The 24,491-nt window shown below is 43.1% G+C and overlaps 1 protein-coding gene across 2 annotated transcripts in view; it reads left to right on the top strand.

The window, feature by feature from the left end:
- Window positions 1-2,543: 2,543 nt before the first annotated feature.
- The window catches only part of LMTK2 (lemur tyrosine kinase 2), a 34,099-nt gene continuing 12,151 nt past the window's right edge, over window positions 2,544-24,491 (top strand). Inside the window, exons 1-7 of one of the 2 annotated variants that reach the window (XM_081965688.1) lie at window positions 2,544-2,897; window positions 13,856-13,980; window positions 15,841-15,985; window positions 17,442-17,512; window positions 17,798-17,916; window positions 18,625-18,712; window positions 23,367-23,500. In XM_081965688.1, the coding sequence (XP_081821814.1) occupies window positions 2,792-2,897; window positions 13,856-13,980; window positions 15,841-15,985; window positions 17,442-17,512; window positions 17,798-17,916; window positions 18,625-18,712; window positions 23,367-23,500 (788 nt within the window). In that variant the 5' untranslated portion in view covers window positions 2,544-2,791. Of the gene's footprint in view, window positions 2,898-13,855; window positions 13,981-15,840; window positions 15,986-17,438; window positions 17,513-17,797; window positions 17,917-18,624; window positions 18,713-23,366; window positions 23,501-24,491 lie in introns of both variants that reach the window. The other variant, XM_081965687.1, reaches the window with a different exon arrangement.

Here is a 24,491-nt window from a genome sequence, read left to right as displayed (position 1 = left end):
GAGGATCGAACTGCGGACAGTCGGCAGAGTCAGCCTGCAATGCTCCATTCTAACCACTGTGCCACCAGGAAGGAGAATGAGAAAGGAAATAAGAGGGAAGGAAGGAAGGGCAGAAAGAAGGAGGGAAGGAAGGAAGAAAGGAGAGAAAGAGAAGGAAAAGCAATAGCCCTTAGACTTATATACCGCTTCGTAATGCTTTTACAGCCCTCTCTAAGCGGTTTACAGAGTCAGCCTCTTGCCCCAACAATCTGGGTTCTCCTTTTACTCACCTCAGAAGGATGGAGGGCTGAGTCAACCTTGAGCCTGGTGAGATTCGAACTGCTGAATTGCAGCTAGCAGTCCGCTGAAGAAGCCTGCAGTACGGCACTCAAACCACTGCGCCGCCTGGGCTCTATTAAGTGACTTTTGCCCCACGTTACGACTTTTCTTGCTCCCTTTGTTAAGTGAATCCCTGCCACTGTTAAGCTAGTCACACGGTTGCTAAGTGAATCTGGCTGATTCCGCTTGTCGGAAGGTCCCAAAGTGGGATCACACCACCCTGGGACGCCGCAACCGTCATAAACATGAGTCAGTTGCCAAGCGTCCGAAGTTAGTTCATGCGCCCGGGGGGATGCCCCCACAGTCGTTAAGTGCGAAACTACGGTCCTAGGTCCCTTTTTTTGAGTGCTTTTGAACCGTCACTAAATGAGCTGTTGTCAGCGAAGGACTATCGGTCGTTTAAAGTCAAGCAAAAGGAAGTTTCGGAGCTTAACAACGATGGGTTCAAGCCACTTCCTAGGATGCCTACCACACGGAAAGTGAGGAATAGTCATTTGCTCTCTTATAATGGGAAGGATGTGTCCAGTAACCAGTTTAACTTGCATTGCTGAATAATTTAAACAAGTTTAATTTGCATTTAGCTGGGTTTGGCTGGTCTTGGAAAGGGTGGGAAAGTTGGGTTTGGAAAGCTTGTGCCTTCAGTAGATTTCACAAAAAGAAACTATTCCCCCACCTCCCCGAAATTAAGCTCATTACAGTACACCTTATGTAAGAGGGTTTTTTTTTTGTCCTCCTGTGCAAATATATGCAGAATTAGCTGACTGAGCATTGTACTCAAGCATCATATTCACAGACTAATGTTTAATTAGAATAGAATAGAGCTGGAAGGGACCTCGGAGGTCTTCTAGTCCAGTCCCTTGCTCAAGCAGGAGAACCTATATACCATCTCAGACAAGTGACTGTCTAGGCTCTTCTTAAAAGCCTCCATTGATGGAGCACCCATAACTCCTGGTGGCAAGCTGTTCCACTGGTTAACTGTTAGGAAGTTTTCCCTTCATTCCAAGCTGCTTCTCTCTTTGGTTAGTTTCCAACTATTGTTTCTTGTCCTGTATTCTTGGGCTTGGACGAATAATTTGACCGCCTCTTCTTTGCCCCTCAAATACTGGAAGACTGCTATCATGTCATCCCAGTTCTTCTTTTCTTTAGATTAGCCAGACCCAAAACCTGCAGTCGTTCTTCATATGGTTTAGTCTCCTTTGATAATCTGAGTTGTATTTTATTTTGATATGATGAGACATATGAAGAGAGATGTTAGTATAGCCGCGTGGGTGGAGCCAGGGAATTCAAGGAATAGTCTTACACGCATAAAAACATTTTAAAATTCAAAGATCTTTGCCTTTGACACCGAAAGTTTTCTCACGGTGTAGATGCAATTTTAAACGAGAAACCAGAGACCTGCAGTACCATTGCAGACAATCCTGTCAGGAAGGATTTCATTTCATTTCATTTCATTATTTTAATTAGTCAGGTTGCCCCGAGATAGAAATTTGGACAGCGCCTGTGACGGGCAATCTCTTGCCCTTAACTCCAAGCTCTTGCAGGTACCTATTGTGATAAGGAGAAAGAGTTTAATGATAACAACGGTTGTTTGCATTAGTTTTCCTTTCTCCTTCCCATGCCCTTTCCTTCTGTTTTATGTGTCCCAGTCTGCAAATCACCCTTGATTTATCAGTTGCTTTATTTAAATATATATATATAACTATTAAGGAAATTGACGCAGAATAAAGTGCAGAAACAAAACATCGCACACAAACACCCCTGAGCATGCACAGAGTGCATTTGGAAGATCTGAATTAGGACCAAAGCCTTTCAAAGTCTTCTTTCGTTCCAGGCCCGCCCTCGCTCTTATCCGATTGGTGGGCACCTCCTGCCAATTATAAATCTCAGCCGCGAATTCTTATACAGTCCCCTCCCTCCTTGGAGTGGGGGGGGAAAAAAAGAGGGCAAATTTAATTGCTCCCTTCTCATGCCAATCTGGGGAACCAAACCCCGCCTCTTGCAGCTTCACCTCCCCTCCCACTCTTCACCTCCGCGCACTGCTGTCTTAACGCCGAGGAGGCGGGGCTACGCCTCCGGTTGGCTGCGACGCGGCTGTCACTCCAGGGCGGACTCCCTCCCCCCCGTCGCGCTGGCCCTCCCCCGCCTCCTCGGGGAGCGGATCCCACGCCGATTGGTCCAAGGGTCAGCCAATCCGTCTCCGGCGTCCAATCCCGGCGTCGCCCTCTCTCAGGTAACCCGGAAGATGGCGGCGGCAGGGGATCAGGCGAGGCGCCGTTGCCGGCCGTGCCTCGTGAGGTAAACGGCGGTTCCACCGGGCCTCCCTCGTCGGCCTCCTGCTGCTGCTGCCTGCTTGGCGCCGTCGTTCTCCGGCGGGAGAACCCATGCCGGGCTTTCCGAGCCCCGCCGGCTGAGGCGAGACAGGCCCCGGCCGCGCTGAGGACTCGCCTGGAGCCTCCCGTGAGGCGGCGGAGGGATGCCGGGACGGCTGCTGCCCCCCGGGATCGGCTGGGGCGGCCTCGGACTCCTCTGCTGTTGGCTGGGCGGCGGGCAGGCGGCTCCGCTGCCCCCGGCAGGGCCAGGTGAGAAGCCGGGAGGGGCAGAAAGACACCCCCCCTCGGGAAAAAGACAGGGCGGGGGGGCTTTTGAGGAAAGGCGGGGGATGGTTTGCTCCCCCCCGGCCGGCATGACCCCCCCTTCCCCGCGTTGGCATCGAATCTCTCAGGCTACGTAGGTTAACCGTTACAGAGTCGGAAGGGACTTTGGAGGTCATCTAGTCCGACCTATATTTGGAATTCGAACCGCCGAATTGCCGACCTTTCTAATCGACAAGCTCAGCGAGTCTTAGCCACCTAGCCAGGTCTTCCTACCTACCTGGGTTGTTGTGCCAGGATGGGGGAGCGAGAGGGGGGGTCTGAAGCCCCCGCAGGGAAATTGTGGGGGGGGGAGGGTTCAGTCGAGGAGGTGGGTGGGTTTCTCTCCCCCCCCCCCCCATCTTACCCTAATTCTCTTATGTGAGTCATGGATTCGTCCATTCTGGGTCTGGTGGGGTACAGGACAACCCCAGAGGGGGATGCATGGAGACCCTCAAAGGGGCACAGGTTTGATGGCAGGTTGTCGCCGGGGTTGCGGGTATGTATGTGTGGTGTGTGTTGGGGGGTACAGTTGGTTGTATTCTTTTTATATTGGGATTATATGATAGGGTCGTTTGATGGTTTGTGTAAGCTTGCCCGGAGTCACTGAGGGCGAGTGAACCATCCTTAGAAATCCAATTGATAAATCCCAACCAATAAATATAGCCCTGTCAATCCAATCAATAAATATTGCCCTAGAAATTCAGTAAGTAAATAAATAAACAAACAAACCCCTATCAAGCCAATAAGTAAATAAACACAGCCCTAGAAATCCAATCAAAAATTATTGCCGTACAAAAAGCCAATTATAAATAAATAAATATAGCCCTATCAATCCAATAAGTAAATAAAATAAAATAAATAAATATAGCCCTATCAATCCAATCAATAAATATTGTCCTATCAATCCAATAAGTAAATAAATAAAAAGCCCTATAAATCCAATCAATAAATAAACATAGCTCTATAAATCCAATCAATAAATAAACATAGCCCTATAAATCCAATAAATAATCATTGCCATATAAAAATCCAATAAGTAAATAAATAAACGTAGCCATGTAAAACCAATAAATAACTAAATCAAATAAATAAATAAAATTTATATAGCTGTCATCTCCCCCCCCCCCTTGTGACTGGGCAGTGCTTTTCTTGTTGGGGTAGGGGGCTGCCTTCTCTTTCTCTGATTGCCATTCCCATTATGGACCTCCTCCTCCAACAGCTGGGGACCTTGCATGGATCTCTCTTCAGCCCTCAAGACTCGAGCATCCATCCTCCCCCCTGTAGGTGTTTCTCTGGAGTCAACTGGAATGCAATAATAATTATAATGAATAATAATAATCTGGTTTGGTTTGTTTAGTTTCATTTCAAGATCCATTGCTGCTTGTTCTGCCTTTGGGTCCTTTGGAAAATAGGTTGGCCGCCTCTTCCTTGTGGCAGCCCCTCAAATATTGGAACGCTGACATCATGTTGAAACATTTCTGTTTAAACATCTGGAAGGAAGGAGACTCTAGTTCATGGTTGAACATCTCACAGGGTTAGGAAATTCTTCCGATATAAAATCATAGGTTGTTATGGAAGGGTCTTTGGTGATCAAGCCCCACCTTTGCAGGAATTCTCATTCCTTAACAAGTGGCTTGGCAGCCTCTGTTTAAACATCTGCATTTCCCAAGGTAGTCTTTTCCACTATGAAATATCTGACTTATGACATTCTTCCAGATGTTCGCCATCTTTCTGTTTTAAGTCCTTGGCCTCTTGACCTGCTTTCATGTCTTCCCTAATCATTCTTCTGATCCTTTTCTTATGACACTCCTTCATCATTAATATCCATTTGCTGACCACAGTCAGTTATTATAGTTCATTATTTGTATCTTTCATCAGGGTACATCCTAGAAATTGCAAGGGGCTTAGGTAGAAAATAAGGAAAGAGAACAAATGTAGATGTTATTCTCTCTCTCTCTCTCTCTCTCCCCTCCCTCCCTCCCTCCCTCCCTCCCTCCCTCCCATGTTATATATTTGCAGATGTGTGTGTTGATGTGAGAAAGGAAGAATCTCACCTTACATGGATGGAAGGGAGGGGAGTGAGGATAAAAGACAGTTTGTTCAGTTCTGCTGTTATAAATCACACTTCGCATATTTTCTAAGCAAACCTGAGTTTTGGGTAGAAACATCACAACCTTAAGATTCTTTTTGCAGTTTGGTCTGCTTTTATGTGTTTGTGTGTTGATGTCTAAAAGTTACCCAGTTAACAAAATGCTTCATGCCAATAGTGATCGGTATGCTTTTCGTTTGTGAAAAGAGCTATGTTAAGCAGGTTAATTTTTAAAATGCCATGAAACTCTTGACCTCTGTGAATACAAGAGAGATAAAACTAGGTATTTACAGCCAATCATCATCAAATCTTCCCTTACACTTGCATAAAGATTTTCCTTCACTGGAACAAGCCTATTGTGGAGGCAAAGGACACAAACATTTGGTAGCACAATATTTAAAAAAGGAACTAGAATGGATAAGAAGCACTTATCTTATCACTATCCAAACCACTACCCTGTCTTGTTTCCTTGTATTTAAGAACCCCACAAATCATTCAATGTCATTCTGTGTCTAAACCTAGAAATTCAAATTGTGACAAGTTGTGACAAATAAGTGGACCTAACCTTTCTGAATGTATTCATTCTGTTTAGAAACAACTTATTGGTTATTAACATGCCTTTTGGATTTCAAACATATTATGAAACGGTTCCCGATAGTGATTCAGATGCTAAGTAGTCTTCAAGGAAGTAATACAGTTGAATCTGTTAGCTTGATTAATTGAATCATCTTTGTTCTATTCATCTCTAATCCCTATTAATCTCAGGTCTTGAATAAAGTATAATTGCCCTGGCCTGAAGATTATTGTCATGGTCTGAAGTTTAGTAGAAATCAAAAGTAGCTTATCCAAATATTTTCACATCTTATCTTTTGCTGCAACTGCTGCAACCTTTCGCCTTCCATATTTGTTCCCCTCGAATTGAATGTGGTTCGTGAAGTATAAATTCAGCAGGAGCAAACATGGATTTTAAAATAACCAAATGTCAACATGGGAAAGAGTTCCTGGTATTGTTGTGAGGAGGTTTCGAAGCGTAAATATATTGTATTTTGGTTCGACATGGGGACCATCATGATGTGCAATACCTGAAATGTCACAGTTTCTGTGTTGAAACAGGAAGGGTGGCTACCTTCAAACTGACTGGTGTACCTATCCCTTGATAAATTTCCTTCTGCTTTTAAAGTAGAACGTCATCTTACTTGTAACAAAATCCCCACATACTGTACTAAGACTTTGGTTCTGTGCATCCTTGCTAGATGCCAGCTCTGTTGTTGAACAGAACAGCTTTTAAATTAGATGTATAGCGTCAAATAACAGAATAACAGAATTGAAGGGACCTTGGAGGTCTTCTAATCCAACCTCCTATTCAGGCAGGAAACCCTATGCCATTTCAGACAAATGATTGTCCAATCTCTTCTTTAAAACTTCCAGTGTTAGACTAGATAGGCTTCAAGATAATCATCATTAATATGTAAAGGTTTAGAGCCTTACATTTCCATTATTTAAACTGGGACAAGTGCTGTACTCCTGCTCAGAACTGGAGGATGAAATGCATAAACCAGCAAAACATTGAAGGAAGAATGTAAGTAGATAGATTTTTTTTTGGTCAGTTTTGGTGCCAGGTCCCTTGGCTATGCTATTAATAAAAGCTAAGGAAATTTGTTCTTCTTAGTAACTGATTTATCAGAGTCTGTCCTTGCAATTCCTGAATTGAATGAAGATATCTGCTTTTTTTTTTTTTTAAGAAAGTTAGGGAATGTGTGGTCAAAGTGTACATTCCAGGTGTGGAAGTAAAGCATCTTTGGTCTTTGATCTCATGTCATGAGACACAAGTTTTACATTTGGCAAGGAATGAAATTTTCCTTTAAAATGTAAAGATAGATTTTTTGTTTTGCTTTCCATGTCTACCTGCTTGATGGTCTAAATCTGTGTTTCTCAAACTTGGCAACTTTAAGATCTGCAGAATTCAACTCTTAGAGTTCTCCAGCCAGCCAGGCTGACTGGGCAATTCTGGGAGTTGAAGTTCACACAGGCCAACTTTGAAAGACAATGGATATAAGATGATGCTACTGTAATTATGTTGCTCTTCTTAAGCCTTCTCAAAGTGATGGAATCCAGATGTTTTGACCAACTTCAATGAGTGACCATTAAAGCATCCCCTCTGCCAAACATAAGACATTGAGAGCACAAAATACACATACTGTAAGGTAAAGGTAAAGGTTCCCCTCGCACATATGTGCTAGTCGTTCCCGACTCTTAAGGGATGGTGCTCATCTCCGTTTCAAAGCCGAAGAGCCAGCGCTGTCCAAAGATGTCTCCGTGGTCGTGTGGCCGGCATGACTCAACGCCGAAGACGCACGAAACACTGTTATCTTCCCACCAAACGTGGTTCCTATTTTTCTACTTGCATTTTTTATGTGCTTTCGAACTGCTAGGTTGGCAGAAGCTGGGACAAGGAACGGGAGGTCATTCCGTGATGCGGTGCTAGGGATTCAAACCGCCAAACTGCTGACCTTTCTGATCGACAGGCTCAGGATCTTAGCACCACATCCCTGTTACACATACTGTGGTAGTGGTAACTTTTCCCCTTCAGTTGAAAGTCTTAAAATTTAGGGTATTTTCTGTTTAATTCCAGGTCTTTCTGAGCTGCTCCAAATGTTGCTTTGAGATTTCCCCCTCCTTCTTTTATTGTATTTTCTTTGGGGGTTTGGTCTTCAGTATACAGACAATTTCTTCCTGTTTTCTGCACATACAGATTTTGTTTCTTGCTACTCCAGTTTTGTTACATACCTCTCTGGCTTCTCACTGCTTTGCATCATTGGACTTACCAGATGGGTTACAGTGTGATCTTCATGGTTCAGAGTTCTCTCTTTTCGTAAAATATTTTACAGTTCCTATTTTTCCCATGCCAGCCAGGGACAAAGTTTAAAATGGAAAATGCCACTTCCGGTAAAATGAAGTGTTATATTATTATCGTTGTAAGAATGAATGAAAAGGCACTCCTTTGTTTAACCCCAATCATTAAATGCCAGCCCAAACAGTGAATCTAGTAGAGTTAATTGAAAACACCAAGTCTTAACTTTTGAATTACCCTATTTTTCAGACTATAAGACGCACCAGAGTATAAGACGCACCATGATTTTGAAGAGGTAAATTTTAAAAAAGAAGTTTTTGCACACTGCAGGCCTCCCAAACCCTCTGCAGGCCTCGTTTTTTGCAAAAAAAAAAAAAGGTAGGGCATGCAGAGCTTTGGGAGGCTTGTAGAGTGCCCCGGGGGGGCGAGGAGGGCAAAAACAAGCAAAAGCGGCTCATTTTTTGCTTGTTTTTGCCTTCCCCAGCCCCCTAGAGCACTTTGCAAGCCTCCCAAACCCTCTGCACGTCCATTTTTGCAAAGGGGGCAGGGTTTCGGTAGGCCATAAATGCCGTATTCAGTGTATAAGATACACCCAGATTTTCACCTTCTTTTTGGGGTGGGGGGAAGGTGCGCCTTCTATTCCGAAAAATAAGATAAGTCAGGAAAGGAACATATAGAACCAGCCACAAATCTTTTGGTGGATTAGCACCTATCTTTTGCTCTATAGGTTATGTACAAATTACACAGCAGGTATCCATACTATGCTATACCTCTATCCTGTACTCAACAGGAGCAAATACCGTCTCTCCCTCCTCCTCCTCCTTCTCCTTCCTTTTCTTGGCTGCTGCTTGGGACCTGCTTATTTCCCCCCCTGTCTTCTCTCCTTTTGTCCTTGGCAGCTGTGGTTGAAGGGCTGGTAAAAGGTTCAGTCACAGTGCATTGCAAAATAATTGACCGGCTCTCTTGCCCGTTTGACGGGGATCTGGAAATACAGAAGTGAAAAGTCATCTCCAGCTTGCATAGCTGCCTTTTGTGGTTGCCTTGAGGTTAACGATTAGAAACCTTTAACTGTCCTGTGGATAACAGGTTGCTTATATTAGCCGAGACGATAGTTGTGAAGCATCCACGGATTTGCTATTTTGAGTTTGCTATATTACTGAGAGATTTAGAATTCAAGATTATCTGGAGCAAGGGAAGGGAAAAGGGAGATTTGCCTGATTGCCCCTGAGATTATGACAGGAATTGTGTCTTTGGCTTCTTTGGGATTTTTACGTCTGTGGGTTCATAAGTGGGCGAACCACGTTAAACAGTGGTTTCACTATCCTGCTTGTATGCAAACTGGCTCTGATTTTGTTTGGATCATCACCGATGCGATAATTGATGTTTATTTGGGAAAGTGAATTGATTTGACTTCCCAGATGGATTTGATAAAATAAGCTTTTGAGATGAGCAAAATCCAGCAGTGTGGAATACGTCTTGATTATTCCAGGAGAGGTAAAAAATAATAATAATTAAAAGCTGCTTTGGAGCTTGGATTGAATTGCATTCGAAGTTCAATCTCCAGATTTGAATCTTTGTGAAATTGGGATGCTTCCTCGCTCAAGGGTGGGAAATGGGGAATCTGAAACCCTCAACACAATCTGAAACATCCTGGGTTATAAAAGCTGTTACAGGATTTTGAGGGCATGTATGTCTGTGGTTTTTTTTAAACATAAATAAAATAAACTTGATGGTGATGAGCATATTCCCATGACCTGAATAACCCTACCAGACTTGACTGGCTGAGCACCTTCAACATCGGAGGCTCTGATTGGTTGGGATAATGTGATGGGGCTCAAGACAACCCTGAACAGACTACTGAGATTAACACATCTTTTTACATGTCCTGCTTTCTGAGTGGAAAGCGGGATTAATAGCTGCGTTTATTTTGTTTGTTAAGGGAGAGGCAAGGTGACTTAGCAACTTCACATTGGGTGTGATATAATTGTGGCACACACTCTTCCCCGTTCTAGCTAATTTCCGGCTTTGCTGGTACTCCTACAAATAGGCCTGAAATAACCATTTGTTTAACTTCTGATTGTACAGTTGCATTATGAACATATGTTGTGCCTGTGTACAGAGCTCCTTCCCTCTTTCAGGGTGCCACTTTTTCAAATTATTATTTTGTCTCTGCACAAGGGTAGCATTGGCATTATATTTAAAATAAAATGCTAGACTCTGCATCATATACAATACATTACAATACGTTAGCAGAGTTGGAAGGGACCTTGGAGGTCTTCTAGTCCAACCCCCTGCCTAGGCAGGAAACCCTATAGCGTTTCAGATAAATGGCTATCCAACATCTTCTTAAAGACTTCCAGTGTTGGGGCATTCACAACTTCTGGAGGCAGCTTCTGTTTCACTTAGCGGCCAGTTTTCTTACAGTCCAATTTGTCAGTTGCAATTGTGGTTCACCTCACTTAAGTGTATTCAAAGGGAAAACCCTTAGCTGGACCTTGGATCTTAAAAATTAATGGTGCAAATTGAAAACTGCCAGCCATGTTTCCAGGACCCTGGCACCTTAATGTCCCAAAGGTGTTTTTTTTTTTTTCTGGAGGCAACTGGACTTTCTTGAGGGTTGTTTTGAAGACATTTCGCTTCTCATCCAAGAAGGTTCTTCAGTTCTGATTGGATGGGTGGGGAATGGAAGGATTTATATTCCCTGCAGAGCAAACCGTCTTCAGAGGAAAAAACAGATGTCAGGCCTGCAGCCATCTTTTCTTTTGGATCTTTGGCCTGCCACACTTTCTATTATTCTACTATGCATTTTCTATTGTGGGAAAATGGGAGGGGGGATTGTACGGAGTTAGATGATATGTAGCCATAATAACATTCTTCTTAGAAAGTCAAGGTCATCCTTTGTCACTGCACCTGGGCAGAACTGGATGGGTGGAATCTGTCTTTGTGGCAGTGGGAGATTGGACCATGGGATGGACTTGTGGGTGTGGGGGGGCAAGATCTTGAACTTTCAACTGGGTGGGGAAAACTGGGAAGCTTTCAGATTCAGGTTTTCCCAGATGTGCCAACATGGCTGTCTTCATAAATTGGAACTTTGAGCAATCCTTTGCCTCAGACTCTGATTTAATGTGGGATGCTATTTGGAACCCCAGAAAGTTCAGTGGCCTCCTGAAAAAGCACCTTTGGGACAGCCATGACCTGGATGACAGAGAATCTTTATAGACTTCTGGCACCTTAATGTTTAGCTCCATGAAGGTCAAAGCCACCATTATGAAGGAAGTCTTGAAGGGGGAGCCCCTTTGATGTCTCCTTTTTTTTTTTTTTTGAGTCAAACTCCGTAAGCCGACTCTGAACAAGCGAGGGCAAGCATCCTCATGGCTTTCCATCCAAGCCGTCGGGATGAAATTGCAGCAGGACAAAAATGCCTTTCTACCCGTAGTCAGGAAGGTAACCAAGATGAAGAAAGCAAAGTCCGCCTCAGGTTCAAGCACGCTCGCTTAAAAATTAATTTACATTCATGACTTTGCTTCGGGATGACTTCTAGCGCAACACGAGGCAGGCCTGTATAAGCACGTCTCCTAGAGCTCCTCAAGGCAGATACGCAGATGGAAGTAGAGTTTAGAAAGTTGCTCTTCGATCTTTTGGGGGTGATCTCCAGCTGAACCCCCTTCCGAAGGGAGTTTTGGGCCCTTGTTCTCTCCTAGTTTTAAGGCGAGCATCTTAGCCACTCTCTCCGCTGTGATCATTCAGTGGTACAGTTCTGCTTTTGAGACTCCCACATCCCCTACTGTCAAATCAGGAGCGTAGTTTTATTCTCGGTGAGGTTTCTTACACGGCATGGTGTGTGTGTGTGTGTCTGTTTGTACAGGTAATCCTCGACTTACGACCACAATCGAGCCCCAGATTCCTGTTGCTAAGCGAAACATTCTTTAAGTGAATTTTTGCTCCGTTGTACTACTTTTCGTGCCGCAGTTGCTAAGTGAATCCCTGCGGTTACTAAATTAGTAGCAAGGTTGTTAATTGAATTTTCAAGAAGAGATTGGACTGCCATTTGTCAAAATTGGTGTAGGGCAGTGAGGGCGAACTTTTTCGGCACCGTGTGCCCAAACTGAATGACCTTGGATACGTGCCAGAGCACTGGAAACCCAAAAGACTAGCTGGCCAGCATGCACATGCCTGTTTTGGGGGCGTTTTCAGGCCTCCTTCAGGCGCGAAAAATGGCCTGGGAACAGCCCGAAAAAGGTCTGTTTTTTTGGCCATTTGGGGGGCTGTTTTCAGGCCGTTCTCCGGTCCTCCGGTGCCCACGAAGACCAGCTGCCAGAAACCAGAAGAGCAGCTGGCGATTGTGCGTGGGCTCTGCGTGCCATCTTTGGCACTCGTGCCTTAGGCTCGCCATCACAGGTATAGGATCTCCTGCTTGGGCAGGCGGGGGAGGGGTTGAACTAGATCCGGGGTCACCAACCTTTCGGACCTCAGGGGACTACTAAATTCATCATTTTAAATTCCCCTTTTGCGACCATCTCACAAGCAAAGTCCACGGGGAGGCCAGGTTCACTTAACGACCATCTGACTAATTTTAACAGTTGCCGTGATTTGCTTAACAAATATGGCAAGAAAGGTTGTAAAATGAGGCATAACTCAACAAATTTCTCACTCAGCAAGCTAAATTCTGTGCTCAGTTGTGGTCGTAAGGCGAGGACTACCTGTACATTTATTTTTTCAGGCTATATTTTTTTTTTAGGGGAGGCTGTATGAATCACAAGGCTGAACTGTGCTGCTCATTTTGTTGAATTTTCAAAGCATTCTTTTTCTGTGAAATATAATTTTGATTCTTCCTGGGTGGAAACAAGACTATTATTGAAATGTTTATTTATTTATCGCCTATCATACCTGACTGGTATTTAAAAACTGGAATTTAACCTCAGAAAATAATCTTACAGCTTGATTTAGAGTCATCTCGTCCTATTCAGTCACCCTTATCTTCTGTATAATTTCTTTTAGAGATTTTGTATTGATTCTCTCAAAGACTTTGACCTATTGGAGTGTGATAAAAATTCTGTAGCAAAATGTGGATACATTTTTATAATATTCATCTCACGGTGCTCCTATTACGTTTAAGAAGCGCTTTTGTTCTAATCAAAACAAATTATAATTCTTAGTTAACAGCTTAGCAAATAAGCTTTAGGCAGTAATTTAAAAATAATTGCCAATGCACAACATCAGTGGATCCCTCCAAGACATCATAATTAAGAACCTTTTTAATCTGTGCATGTGTCACATTTGGAAGACTTATAACTTCTGTTAGTTGAGAGAAAGACGTAATAATTTTGGACAAAATCCCATCTCCATCTAACCTTTGGTTTAAGGTGTGTCCCAGGCAGATGCTGCGAGAAAGTTCACAGAGCAAATATTCTCTTTTCCCAACCTCTAAACAGCTGGAGACATTCTGCTGTTGAATGTGGAGATCCTGTTGCTGTTACACCACATGTTCCAATTTAGATAATTTGAAAGCCGTTTACGTGTAATAACTTGTTTCTAGTGCAAGATATACTATGGTGGATTTAAAGCACATAACCCATTTTATGCCCAGGACAACAAACAAACAATAAAAAAGATATCCACGCTAAAGTCTTGTCTGCTAGCGCTTAATCTAGTTGATGAGCTGCAAGAAGGAACAAAGAAGAAATCCTAGTGCTAATTATTGTGTTAAATTAGAAGTGTGCGTAGGAAGGGGAATTGCCAGAAATCAAAAGCCGTAAATTGAGGGTCACTGATCCTGAAAACCTGATCGCTTATTATTTATGCTGTCTTCCTTACAAAAGGTTCCTTAAACATGCCAGCAAGCAAGGATTTGTTACCAAAGTAAATTATGAGGAATGTTAAATTCCTTTCCCCTGAAGTTTGCAGTTTTTGCTGTACTTTATAGTGTCCTAAACCGCATTAATGTAAGCCCCATTTATTTTCCAGGAGAAGAGACAGCCTTTGAAATTTCCTACTCCTTGGTGGTTCTGTCTGCCGGCGGCCTCTTAGTTTTGATACTACTGCTTGTAAACTGTATTTCCTGCTGTAAAGATCAAGAGATTAACTTCAAGGTGAGTGGTATCAAGAAATCATTTTGTTCGTTGTGCAGGTATGTTCCCGACTCTAGAGGGCGGTGCTCATCTCCATTTCAAAGCCAAGAGTCAGTGCTGTCTGAAGACAATTCCGTGGTCATGTGGCCGGCATGACTAAATGGAGGCGCACAGAGCGCTTTTACCTTCCCACCAAAGGTGGCTCCTGTTTTTCTATTTGCATTTTTTACATGCTTTCGAACTGCTAGGTTGGCAGAAGCTGGGACAAGTAACGGGAGGTTACTTAATTACGCGGCGCTAGGGATTCGAACCGCCGAACTGCGGAGCTTTCTGATCAACCATCTTAGCCATTGAGCCACCTTGTCCTTCATAAATATACTAGGGAATATTAAATATCACCTTATTCAAATGAAGCCTGGGATTGTTTTTGTTAAAGTGGTTTCGCCAAGACATTTTAAATAATTTAAAACTGTTGTATGTCTGGAACAAGTTTGTATTTTTGCCACATTTAAGCATGGAAGCTAAGAAAGAGCTAATGTAGTCTAAAAATAATTTCGAGAAAGTCTCACCTTACTTGGCTTTTCAAGGTGAGCAAGATGCCATCATCATGTTAGGTTGCTTCACACTTGTTTATGCAACAGGCAACTCCAGAACGTACAAGATACGAATGGATTTGGATTCTGGCGATGCAAAGAACGAGATAGGAAACAACATTCATTCAAACACCTGAATGATAGTTGAGCTTAAAAAGATCCTCGGTCAGTCACCTTTTTTCCTTGGGTGTCCATCTATTCCTCGTGTTAACCTTGCCTCCTTTCCAGCTATCTTTTTGATTGACTCAATTGCAGAAAATATAACTTCAGCAACAGAGTGGTCAACGCCTGGAATGCTCTACCTGACTCTGTTGTTACATCCTCTAACCATCACAGCTTCAACCTTAATCTGTCTATCGTGGACCTCACCCCATTCCTAAGAGGTCCGTAAAGGGGGCCTCCATAAGCGCACCAGTGTGCCTTCCATCCCTGTCCTACTGTCTCCATTTATTTGTACTCATTTCCTTTGTTAATGTCCATGTTTATACTTATATCTGTTATCTTGTACATGTTTGGCAAAGTAAATAAATAAAATAAATTTTAAAAAATGACACCAATGCTAGCACTTCCTGTGTGGGCTGAAGTACAAAGAAGCTGTCCCATGAATCACACAAGACCAAAAAATTGAAATTGAATAAAAGTTAAGTTCCCCCTCCTCCTCCTCCTCCTCCTCCCTATTCCTTTCTAGTACTGATGATGTTACCTAGTTTGGGTAATGAAATGTCTGCAGGCAAACTCAGAGATTATCCCTCATGTCAACCCTGAGCTACAAATATTTTCCTTTATAGGTACTAACCTCACAAAGGATCCGGTATCTCTAGGTGGCTGAACATCTGTTTCTAGCAGTCCTAACTAGTGAGGGAGGTTAACAACTGATGTTTACCAGTATCTGGAAGGCCATTGTATTCAAGAAACACATCAATCATCCATTGAATGAAACACCCTACATCAAGGTTCTCAACCTTAGCAATCTTTAAATGTGTGAACTTCAGGGCTGACCAGGAAAATCTGGGAGCCAAAGTCTGCATGTCTTAAAATTGCTGAGGTTGAGAAACATTGCCCTAAGCGAGCCCAAAGTTGACTAATCATCTTCTAAACAAAAGATGTATTTTTCTATAAAACATGGCATTATAGCATTAGTAATTGGCTTAGCAGTGTTTGATGTCTGTGATCTACATAGCGATGCAACCAAGACTTATCAATTGGGTTTGTCATATGCAAATCAGGTTCTTTGTACAGGGCATTTTCTCTGTCAATCTGATAATCTCTTTGCCTTTTGCCTTGGTAGGAATTTGAAGACAATTTTGATGATGAACTGGACTTCACCCCACCCGCAGAGGACACCCCAACAATTCAGTCTCCCGCAGAAGTGTTTACCCTTACGGTGCCCAGTGTTTCTCTCCCAGCTCCATCCCAATTCCAACTTCCAACAGGTATGAGCCTCATCCCTTTCCGGAATTTTTCCTTCCTCTCCTGTCCCCTCCAGTATTCCATCATGGCACCCGTTGGTTCTCCACAGGGGTGACATTCAAATTTGTTTTCTAAGCACGGATGAGATCAGCTTCGGCAGATAGGAAATTTGCCTCTATTTAGTTTGGGATTGAAATGCAGAAAGTCGCAAGCGAGGAGAAAAAGGACAAAAAGCCTCCGCGACTGAAATCGCTTGATCTCTCGGAGAAATGTTCGTGAAGCTAGACGCCATGTTCATAACTGCACAAACGGCAGATGGAATGGTAGGGAGGTCTTTCCAACACAAGAGAAAGAAGCTTTAGGACCGTTGTCTTTGCATCTGCAGAACACGCAAGGATAGCTAAAGGAGGGGTGTAGGATCCCTGGCTATTGTCGTCTCAGTATATTGTACGAAACAGGCCATTGTGCCAGGCCATAATATAGAACATTTGTTTGAGCTTTGTGTATTATATAACTACCTAAGTTATTATGCTAACTGTTTACTTAGAATTTAGAGTTTAATGTGCTGCGTCAAGTCAGAATAGAGTAGAAGTAGAGTAGAGCAGAATAGAACAGAACAGAATAGAATAGAATTAGAGTAGAACAGGATGGGATGAGATGGAATGGAATGGAATAGAATAGAACAGAGTTAGAGTAGATGGGATGGGATGGAATGGAATAGAATACAATAGAATATGGAATAGGAATAGGAAATAGGACTAGAATAGAACAGAACAGAACAGAACACATAGAGTTGGAAGGGACCTTGGAGGTCTTCTAGTCCAACCCCCTTGCTCAGGCAGGAAACCCTATACCATTTCTGACAAATGGTTGTCCAATCTCATCTTAAAAACTTCCTATGTTGGAGCAGCCACAACTTCTGGAAGCAACTTGTTCCACTGTTTAATTGTTCTAACGGTCAGGAAATTTCTCCTTAGTTCTAAGTTGCTTCTCTCCTAGATTGGTTTTTACCCATGGCTTCTTGCCTTCAGTGGTTTGGAAAACAGCTTGACTCCCTGCTTTCCTACCCGGTGGAATCAGAATGGTTTGATTCATAATGTCATTGGTTGTGCTACTTACTGTACGCGGAAGGAATACAGATATTGGGCTGCATCCAGTGGTCTCGTTTCACTGGCAGATGCTGTTACCTCAAACAGAACAATTTCTAATCTCGCTACATATCTCGGAGCAGATGTTGGAAGCGAGACACGGAGAATGCCAGGAAGTCTGTTCACACAACGTTCAATGTGGCTTCAGTTTACTTATGGGTAGGGTAGGGTAGGGTAGGATGGGTAGGACAGGTCAGGACAAATATGATTTTGTCTTGCTGTATTGTAACGTAAGAGTGATATTGGATTTCTGTGAAAAATTGTTCATCTAGCCAAACTAAATTTTGTGACTGCTTCTTTTAATGTGTTTTCTTTCCCTCTGTCACAGAAGACCTGAAATCTCAGGTTGCTCGGCAGAATCTAAATTATATCCAAGAAATAGGAAATGGCTGGTTTGGGAAGGTAAGAAATCTGTGCCCTGAATATTACAGCTCTTCTGCATTTCCTTGTCACTTCAAACATTTTTAGTGATCAAAGTGAATCCACAACAACAAATCCCTCGAATCAGTTGTGAAGTGTAAGCTGGCCATCTTTGCCATAAGAAGCTTTAGGGCAGGGACATCCAACCTGGGCAACTTTTAAGACCTGTGGACTTCAACTCCCAGAATTCCCCAGCCAGCCGTGCATGCCAGGGTTAGGGTTCTCTTTGAAGTGGAACTGAGATTTGATTTTTTTTTTGCTTTTCAGGTTCTTCTGGGGGAAGTTTACACCGGCACCAGCGTAACCAGAGTCATCGTGAAGGAGTTAAAAGCCAGCGCCAATCCCAAGGAGCAGGAGCGGTTTTTGAGACATGGGGAGCCATATTTGTGAGTAGCCTCCTGGGCCTTTGCCAAGGATACATTTGGAGCATGTAGAAGTGCAGTCCTGAACCTGGCCCTTCACCCATTCCCAAAAACTCAAGCCAGGTTAAATTGTAGGTAGGTGAGCCAAGAGTTCTGCTTAGTTAACATTTGGGAATAGGAGGACATATAGATGTTTGGGGATGCGGTGGCTCAGGGGCTAAGACGCTGAGCTTGTCGATCAGAAAAGTCGGCAGTTCAGTGGTTCGAATCCCTGGCGCCGCGTAAGGGCATGAGCTCCGGTTACTTGTCCCAGCTTCTGCCAACCTAGCAGTTCGAATGCATGTAAAAATGCAAATAGAAAAATAGGAACCACCTTTGGTGGGAAGCTGACAGCGTTCTGTGTTGGCATTTAGTCATGCCGGCCATATGACCACGGAGATGTCTTCGGACAGCGCTGGCTCTTGGGCTTTGAAACGGAGATGGGCACCACCCCCTAGAGTCGGGAACAACTAGCATATATGTGCGAGGGGAACCATTACCCTTATAGAAGTTTGCTAATAGCATTCACATCTGCAAAATGTTTCATTCACAGTTTTAAAATGCTTTCCCAATACATCAGCGGACCGAGAATAATTTTCCTTTCTCCCCCTCAAGTTTTCAATGTCGCAAGCCACAAATACAAACAAATTATTCCTGGTCTTTATATTTCTTTTCTGGACTTTTTTTTAACAGTATCCTTCAGCATCCCAATATTCTCCGCTGTACCGGCCAGTATGTGGAAGCCATTCCTTATCTGTTGGTATTTGAATTTTGTGACCTGGTGAGTAAATGAAATCTCAGTTCGAGATCCAATCGGATTTGATGCTGGTTGGTTCCCTTAGAAATTCTGCAAATCTAAGGAAGGTCCTGAAGGTAGCACCATTGGGTGGTAGTCTTAGGTGAGAGGAATGCCAGATGACCTGTTGCTCTTGTCCATAGCTTCACCTGAACTCCAGCTTGCATTTCAGGTAGTTAGAATAAACAAGACAAGTTGACAATAGAAACAATTAACTGGTCTGATAAAATAGAATAAAGGTCAGTTGGAGATCTGCTAAGGTGGAGGTTATTTTGCAAGGCAGATTGATCTAACATCTTTGTAACGTTTCAATACACTTGCAGGCAAACGGACTATGTTACAATCATCATTTAGTAACATGATAGGGCAGTTTCATTTTCTAGCAAAACTGCCATTCCAGATTCCTCCCTCCCCCCCTCTCTCTCTCTCACACACACACAAACACAAACACACACACACCTGAAATACATAAATCTAGGTCGGTCTGCCTTCTTTATACTAATTCTGTAATAATTTCTTGCACCTCTAGAGATATTCAGTGCTAATTATTTTTCATTTAACATCCTGGCCTCTGAGGGAGGGTTGCAGCAATTGTGCAAAAATAAATTGGCATTATCTTCTTCTTCTTTTTTTCCCCCTCTTCTCCTTCTGGTAAAGTATCTTGAAGATACTTTATTTGCATCTGTGTGCTTTCACAGTTCTGATAATTCAGCTGGTTTGCAAGAAGCTTTGGCGTATTAAACCTAAAAAAAAAAAAAAAAGGCACTTCCTTGATGTTCACGTTAAATAGCAGCAGAAAGAGCAATGATTCCGGACTTTGATTCCGTGTACGTAACTCACACAGGGACTTTGCTTCTTGGGATGTAATGTGGTGCAATAAATTTTGCATACAAAGGGGCTAGAATGTCATAGCCACATCTGCTGTTTTAATTATGGCCATTGGTTATAAGTGGTTAGAGGTAAGAGGTAGAAATTAGATGAAGAAAGATGATTGCTTTGTGTGAATTAAATATAAAGATGGTTCATAATTATAAATATGCCACTATAATAAACAGAATTATGAATAAGCTAATATAAAGAGAAACTGAGCCCAAACTATTCGGTTATATTATATTATTACTATTGTTACTAGTATATGTGTTCACATTTTGTTTTGTTCTCTCTTTGTTTTTCTTTTGTAAACGATATTCCCTGACAATACACTGTGTTCAAAATGTTTATGGATAAAAAAAATACAAAAACTAAAAGGAAAAAATAATAATAATTATGGCCATTGGAAGAAACTGCTGTGGTGCGGTCTGTTTTAGTCAAATTCAAGCTTGTCTTGGAAGCAGAAGAACATAATATACAGCAGCTGCGAAAACACTTGCCTCGTTGCCTGTATGTGAGACGAGTGTATCTTCCATAAGTGAGAAAAAGAGTGGGAGGTGCTCCTAGTGTTAATTTGCCTTTGTGCCCCTCAGCCCTGAGAATCCCTACATTTATAGCTGCAGCTTCACGCAAGAACATTCGTAAAATGAGGTGGGAAAAAGCTTCTTCTGACTTAAGCAGATGAGTCCTGGTTACCTGGCTATACAGTCACATGCCCACGTGGCAGTTGGTGTTGGCATTATAGAAGTGGTTGAAGCAGAATTTCCAAGTGGTAAACTCGGCCTCCTTTTGCCAGCATTGGTGGGAATGCTCTAATTTATCTAGATATCATTAATTTGTCTAGGTACCTGGTGATGATAGCAATAGCACCTAGACTTATATACCGCTTCCCAGTGCTTTTACAGCCCTCTCTAAGCGGTTTACAGCCGCTTGCCCCCAACAATCTGGGTCCACATTTTACCCACCTCGGAAGGACGGAAGGCTGAGTCAACCAGGCTAATTCTGCTGACTGCCGACTGCCAGCAGTTTTGCAGTTCGATCCTGACCGGCTCAAGGTTGGACTCAGCCTTCCATCCTTCCGAGGTGTGTAAAATGAGGACCCAGATTGTTGGGGGCAAATAGGCTGACTCTGTAAACCGTTTAGAGAGGGCTGGGAAGCACTGGGAAGCGGTTTATAAGTGCTATTCCTATTGCCAGTCACCTTGTTAGTCACCTCTTGTTTTATCTATTCCTAAATTAGTGTTTCTGTTTTTTTTTTCTGTAATGAGCAATTGCTCTCTCTCTCTCTCTCTTTGTCCAGGATGACTATGTAGTAAGCTTACAGGGTCCCATTTCATCTATAATTAACTAAGGGTGTTTTGTTTCCTGTCTGTCATCCATGTTACCCTGGGGTTAAAAATAGGGTAGTAACCAGCTTAATAGCGGTAATAAATTAGGCGACGAAATGCAGCCAGTCGGCACACCAAATTCCTCGTTGATAGAATGACGAATGACGAGCGGAGATTTGTGTTATAAAGTGGCGGTGCTGTTTCTATTGCCAGGTTAGCTTGCTTGGCAAGCCCGCCTGGCTTGCGGAGGAAGTCTCTCATTTGAGTAACCTGGTAGGAAGGCGGAAAATTAGCTTTTTGGTCCCTACTGGTGTCCTCTGTCCCCTTTGGCTTCTTGTCTTGGGTTTTGTCGCTTTCGGAAGATGAGTTTTCCAAGGGTGAACTCTTGCCTCTATACTTCTACCCCAAAATTAAGCCCAATTGGGCTTTTGAGCGCATGCGCTAAAATAAGCCCTCTCCGAAAATATTGCAACAGCAACAGCCATGAGGTGACAACAGTCACCATCTCCTGCACCTCAAAAATAACAAGACCTCCCCGAAAATAAGGCCAAGTGTTTATTTTGAGGGTCAAAAGAAAATAAGAACCTGTTTTATTTTCGGGGAAACACGGTGGACAAGGGAAGTTTATACCGTACCTAGAATAGGGAATCTTGTTCTGTCGTCTTCTTCCCTCTCCTCTTCTCCTCCTAATGTGAAGGAGGGCCAATACCAGTCTCTAACCTTTGGTTCTAATCCATTTTCTTTCATCCTCTCAAAAGATACTTGCAGTCCTTTTCCTTACTTGCCGAGGTATCTCCTCGTTCACTCACTGATTATGTGGAGTGATTTTGGCCATTTGACTTCATCAATTTCTTGCTTCTCCAAGCTGTATGATTTAGACTGGTACCGGTTCACTGCCCATTAGGAAAACGGGGCCATGCAAGCAAGTGAAGCTTCAACTGCGTGGGTTCTAGGTAGCGTGCAAAACCACACCAACCCTCCAGTCTATGGAATCCCCCCTCACCCCACAACAGAACAGGTCCCTGAGGCCCAAAAGGTTGGAAGCTGCTGATTTACACCAGTGTTTCTCAACCTTAGCATCTTGAAGAGGTGTGGACTTCAACTCCCATCTTCGTTGGCCTTAAAGGAATTGTTTCTTTTCCTGGAATTGCATGCGCTTGCTTGGAGGGTTTGCAGAGAAGGGCTTTGTTCATGCTCCGAAGCCCCTTTTTTACAAGCCACATCCAAAGTGCGCTACCTCCGTGTGTGACTCTTTGTCTCCCCAACTTGTAGAAAAACCTGCTATGCATTTTGATTTTGATGCATTTAGAGTCAAGGCCTCTAAGAAAAGTAATTGGTTGAAAAAATGAAGAAATGGACTTCACAGCATGATGATCCTTAATTTGCAAATCCGTAGCAAGTCGTCTTTTTTCCCCCTCCCTTCTGCAAAATTGCCCTTTTCAATCTAGTGTTGCACTGCCCCCTAGTCAGTTCCGTTCAGTGTTTCTTTCACTTTTTTCTAGCCAACCTAATGTTTTTACTGATGTCTTTTTGGCTCCTAGGAAATATTTTTCTCTTATTCTGGAACCTCGTAATATTTGACCGTTAAAATACTGATTGGGGGGCTTTTGTGACTGGAGCATGTTGTTGTGTGTCAGTGTTAAAACTTATTTCTCTGGAGAAGATTCTGATATCATCATGGGTGTTAACGAGTTTCTGGATATAATATTCCCATTTCAAAAGAGTCTAGAATGCCTATTATGGTAGAACTGACAAACATCTCAACGCCCCAATATAAGCTTTCTTTACCCAGTGATCACAACGGCTATCTTTCCAACTTATAATTTTCCCTCTCTCTTAACTCCTAATCCCTTTCCCCTTTTTCTTCCAAAGAAGAGTGATGGACATACCCTGTTTCCCCGAAAATAAGACCTCCCCGGATAACAAGCCCAATTGGGCTTTTGAGTGCATGCGCTAAAATAAGCCCTCCCCGAAAAATAAGCCCTCTCCGAAAATATTGCAACACAGCAGCAGCCATGAGGTGACCATTCCCGTCACCTCCTGCACCCCAAAAATAATAAGACCTCCCCAAAAATAAGGCCAAATGCTTATTTCGGGGGTCAAAAGAAAAAAAGACCCTGTCTTATTTTGGGGGAAACACAGTAGTCTTTTTTACCTTCCTATAATCTTAAGCCACATGGTTCCTATCTAACCGTAGAGTTTAACTGCTGGATGGCTTTAAACCAGCATGTTTTTATGTGTCTCTTGTATGATACCTTAAGGGACTTGAAATTTAATGACAGTGCTCTCTTAAGCACCAGTTTATTTATAACTACTGCTAGTGATGTTGTTGATGGGCAGGTACTAAACTATATGTTTAGTTGCTTTCTTTTTTAAAATACCTGTTAACTGCCATTGGCAGGAGAGGCTGTTTATAACCATTCTCAAATTCTTTTTTGCAGGGTGACCTAAAAACCTATCTTTGCAATGAGCAGGACAACATTAAAGGAGACTCTCAAATAATGCTGCTGCAGAGGATGGCCTGTGAAATTGTGGCGGGACTTGTCACGATGCACAAGCACAATTTTGTGCATGGGTGAGTCTTGAAAACCCTGAATGCCAGGGGTGGTTCTTTTGATATAGACTCAGTGAAGTCTAGTGTCACAGATAGCTGGGGAATTCTGGGAGTTGAAGTCCAGACTTCTTAAGAGTTGCCAAGATTGGGAAACATTGCTCCAGTTGGCGTGTTCCTGAGAAAGCATAAATCACAATCTTAGTCCCCAAAACCTTCTTTTATTTCTACGGCTGTAAATTATGGTCATTAACAGTCTGCAAGGCTTCACAAACAGTCTGTGAAGATTGCGACAGAGGTCTGCTCGAGTTGCCACAGTCTTTCAGGGGAATGTTGATAAACACCCTCCTTATCTCCCTGGGGATGCTGCCAGAGACCTAACTGCCAAATGCAGAGCAAGGCCAAACTTAGCACAGAGTCAAACAGAACTTCTCAAAGCTTGAACTGACCAAATGAACTAATTGCTTCCTGCAAAAGTTCACGTCCCTTCGCTCCTTTTTTATGTCTTATGGGAGGGGCCAATCATCTCCAAGCCTTACTCCCAAGTTGACCCTGTTTTCTTAATTGTTCTTGCCTTCTGGCAACTCTGCGCATGCGCACACTGGGAACAGGCTCCCGCTGTTCTTCTGCCTCGCTGATGTCAGACTCCGGAGGCAGCAAATAACTACCAGATGACCTTGGTCCCCTCTCTGCCACAGAGCCCTCATCAGAGCCTTCCTCAGACTCAGGACTGGCCCATGTTCCTCCCCAACCTCCTCACTGTCCGAATCTGTTGCCAGCTCTGCTGATCACTGGCGGGCCACAACATGATTGACCTGAGATCTCTGACTCAAAGGAGACTGGCCAAGAAAGAGAAAGTCCATTTGCAACATAATGCTCGTCCTTCAGGGTTTAAATAGAGACAAATATAACTGTTGAATGGCTGTTGCTATGGCACTTTAGAACCAGGCTGAATTTAAAGCTTAAATGTAGCCTCGTGTTCTCAAATATAGTTTTGGTAGCTTAATTACGTTCT

This window comes from Natrix helvetica, assembly GCF_964273705.1.
Source record: "Natrix helvetica genome assembly, chromosome: 13".
Taxonomy (NCBI): Eukaryota; Metazoa; Chordata; class Lepidosauria; order Squamata; family Natricidae; genus Natrix; species Natrix helvetica.
This window is presented reverse-complemented; position numbering and strand designations above follow the sequence as displayed.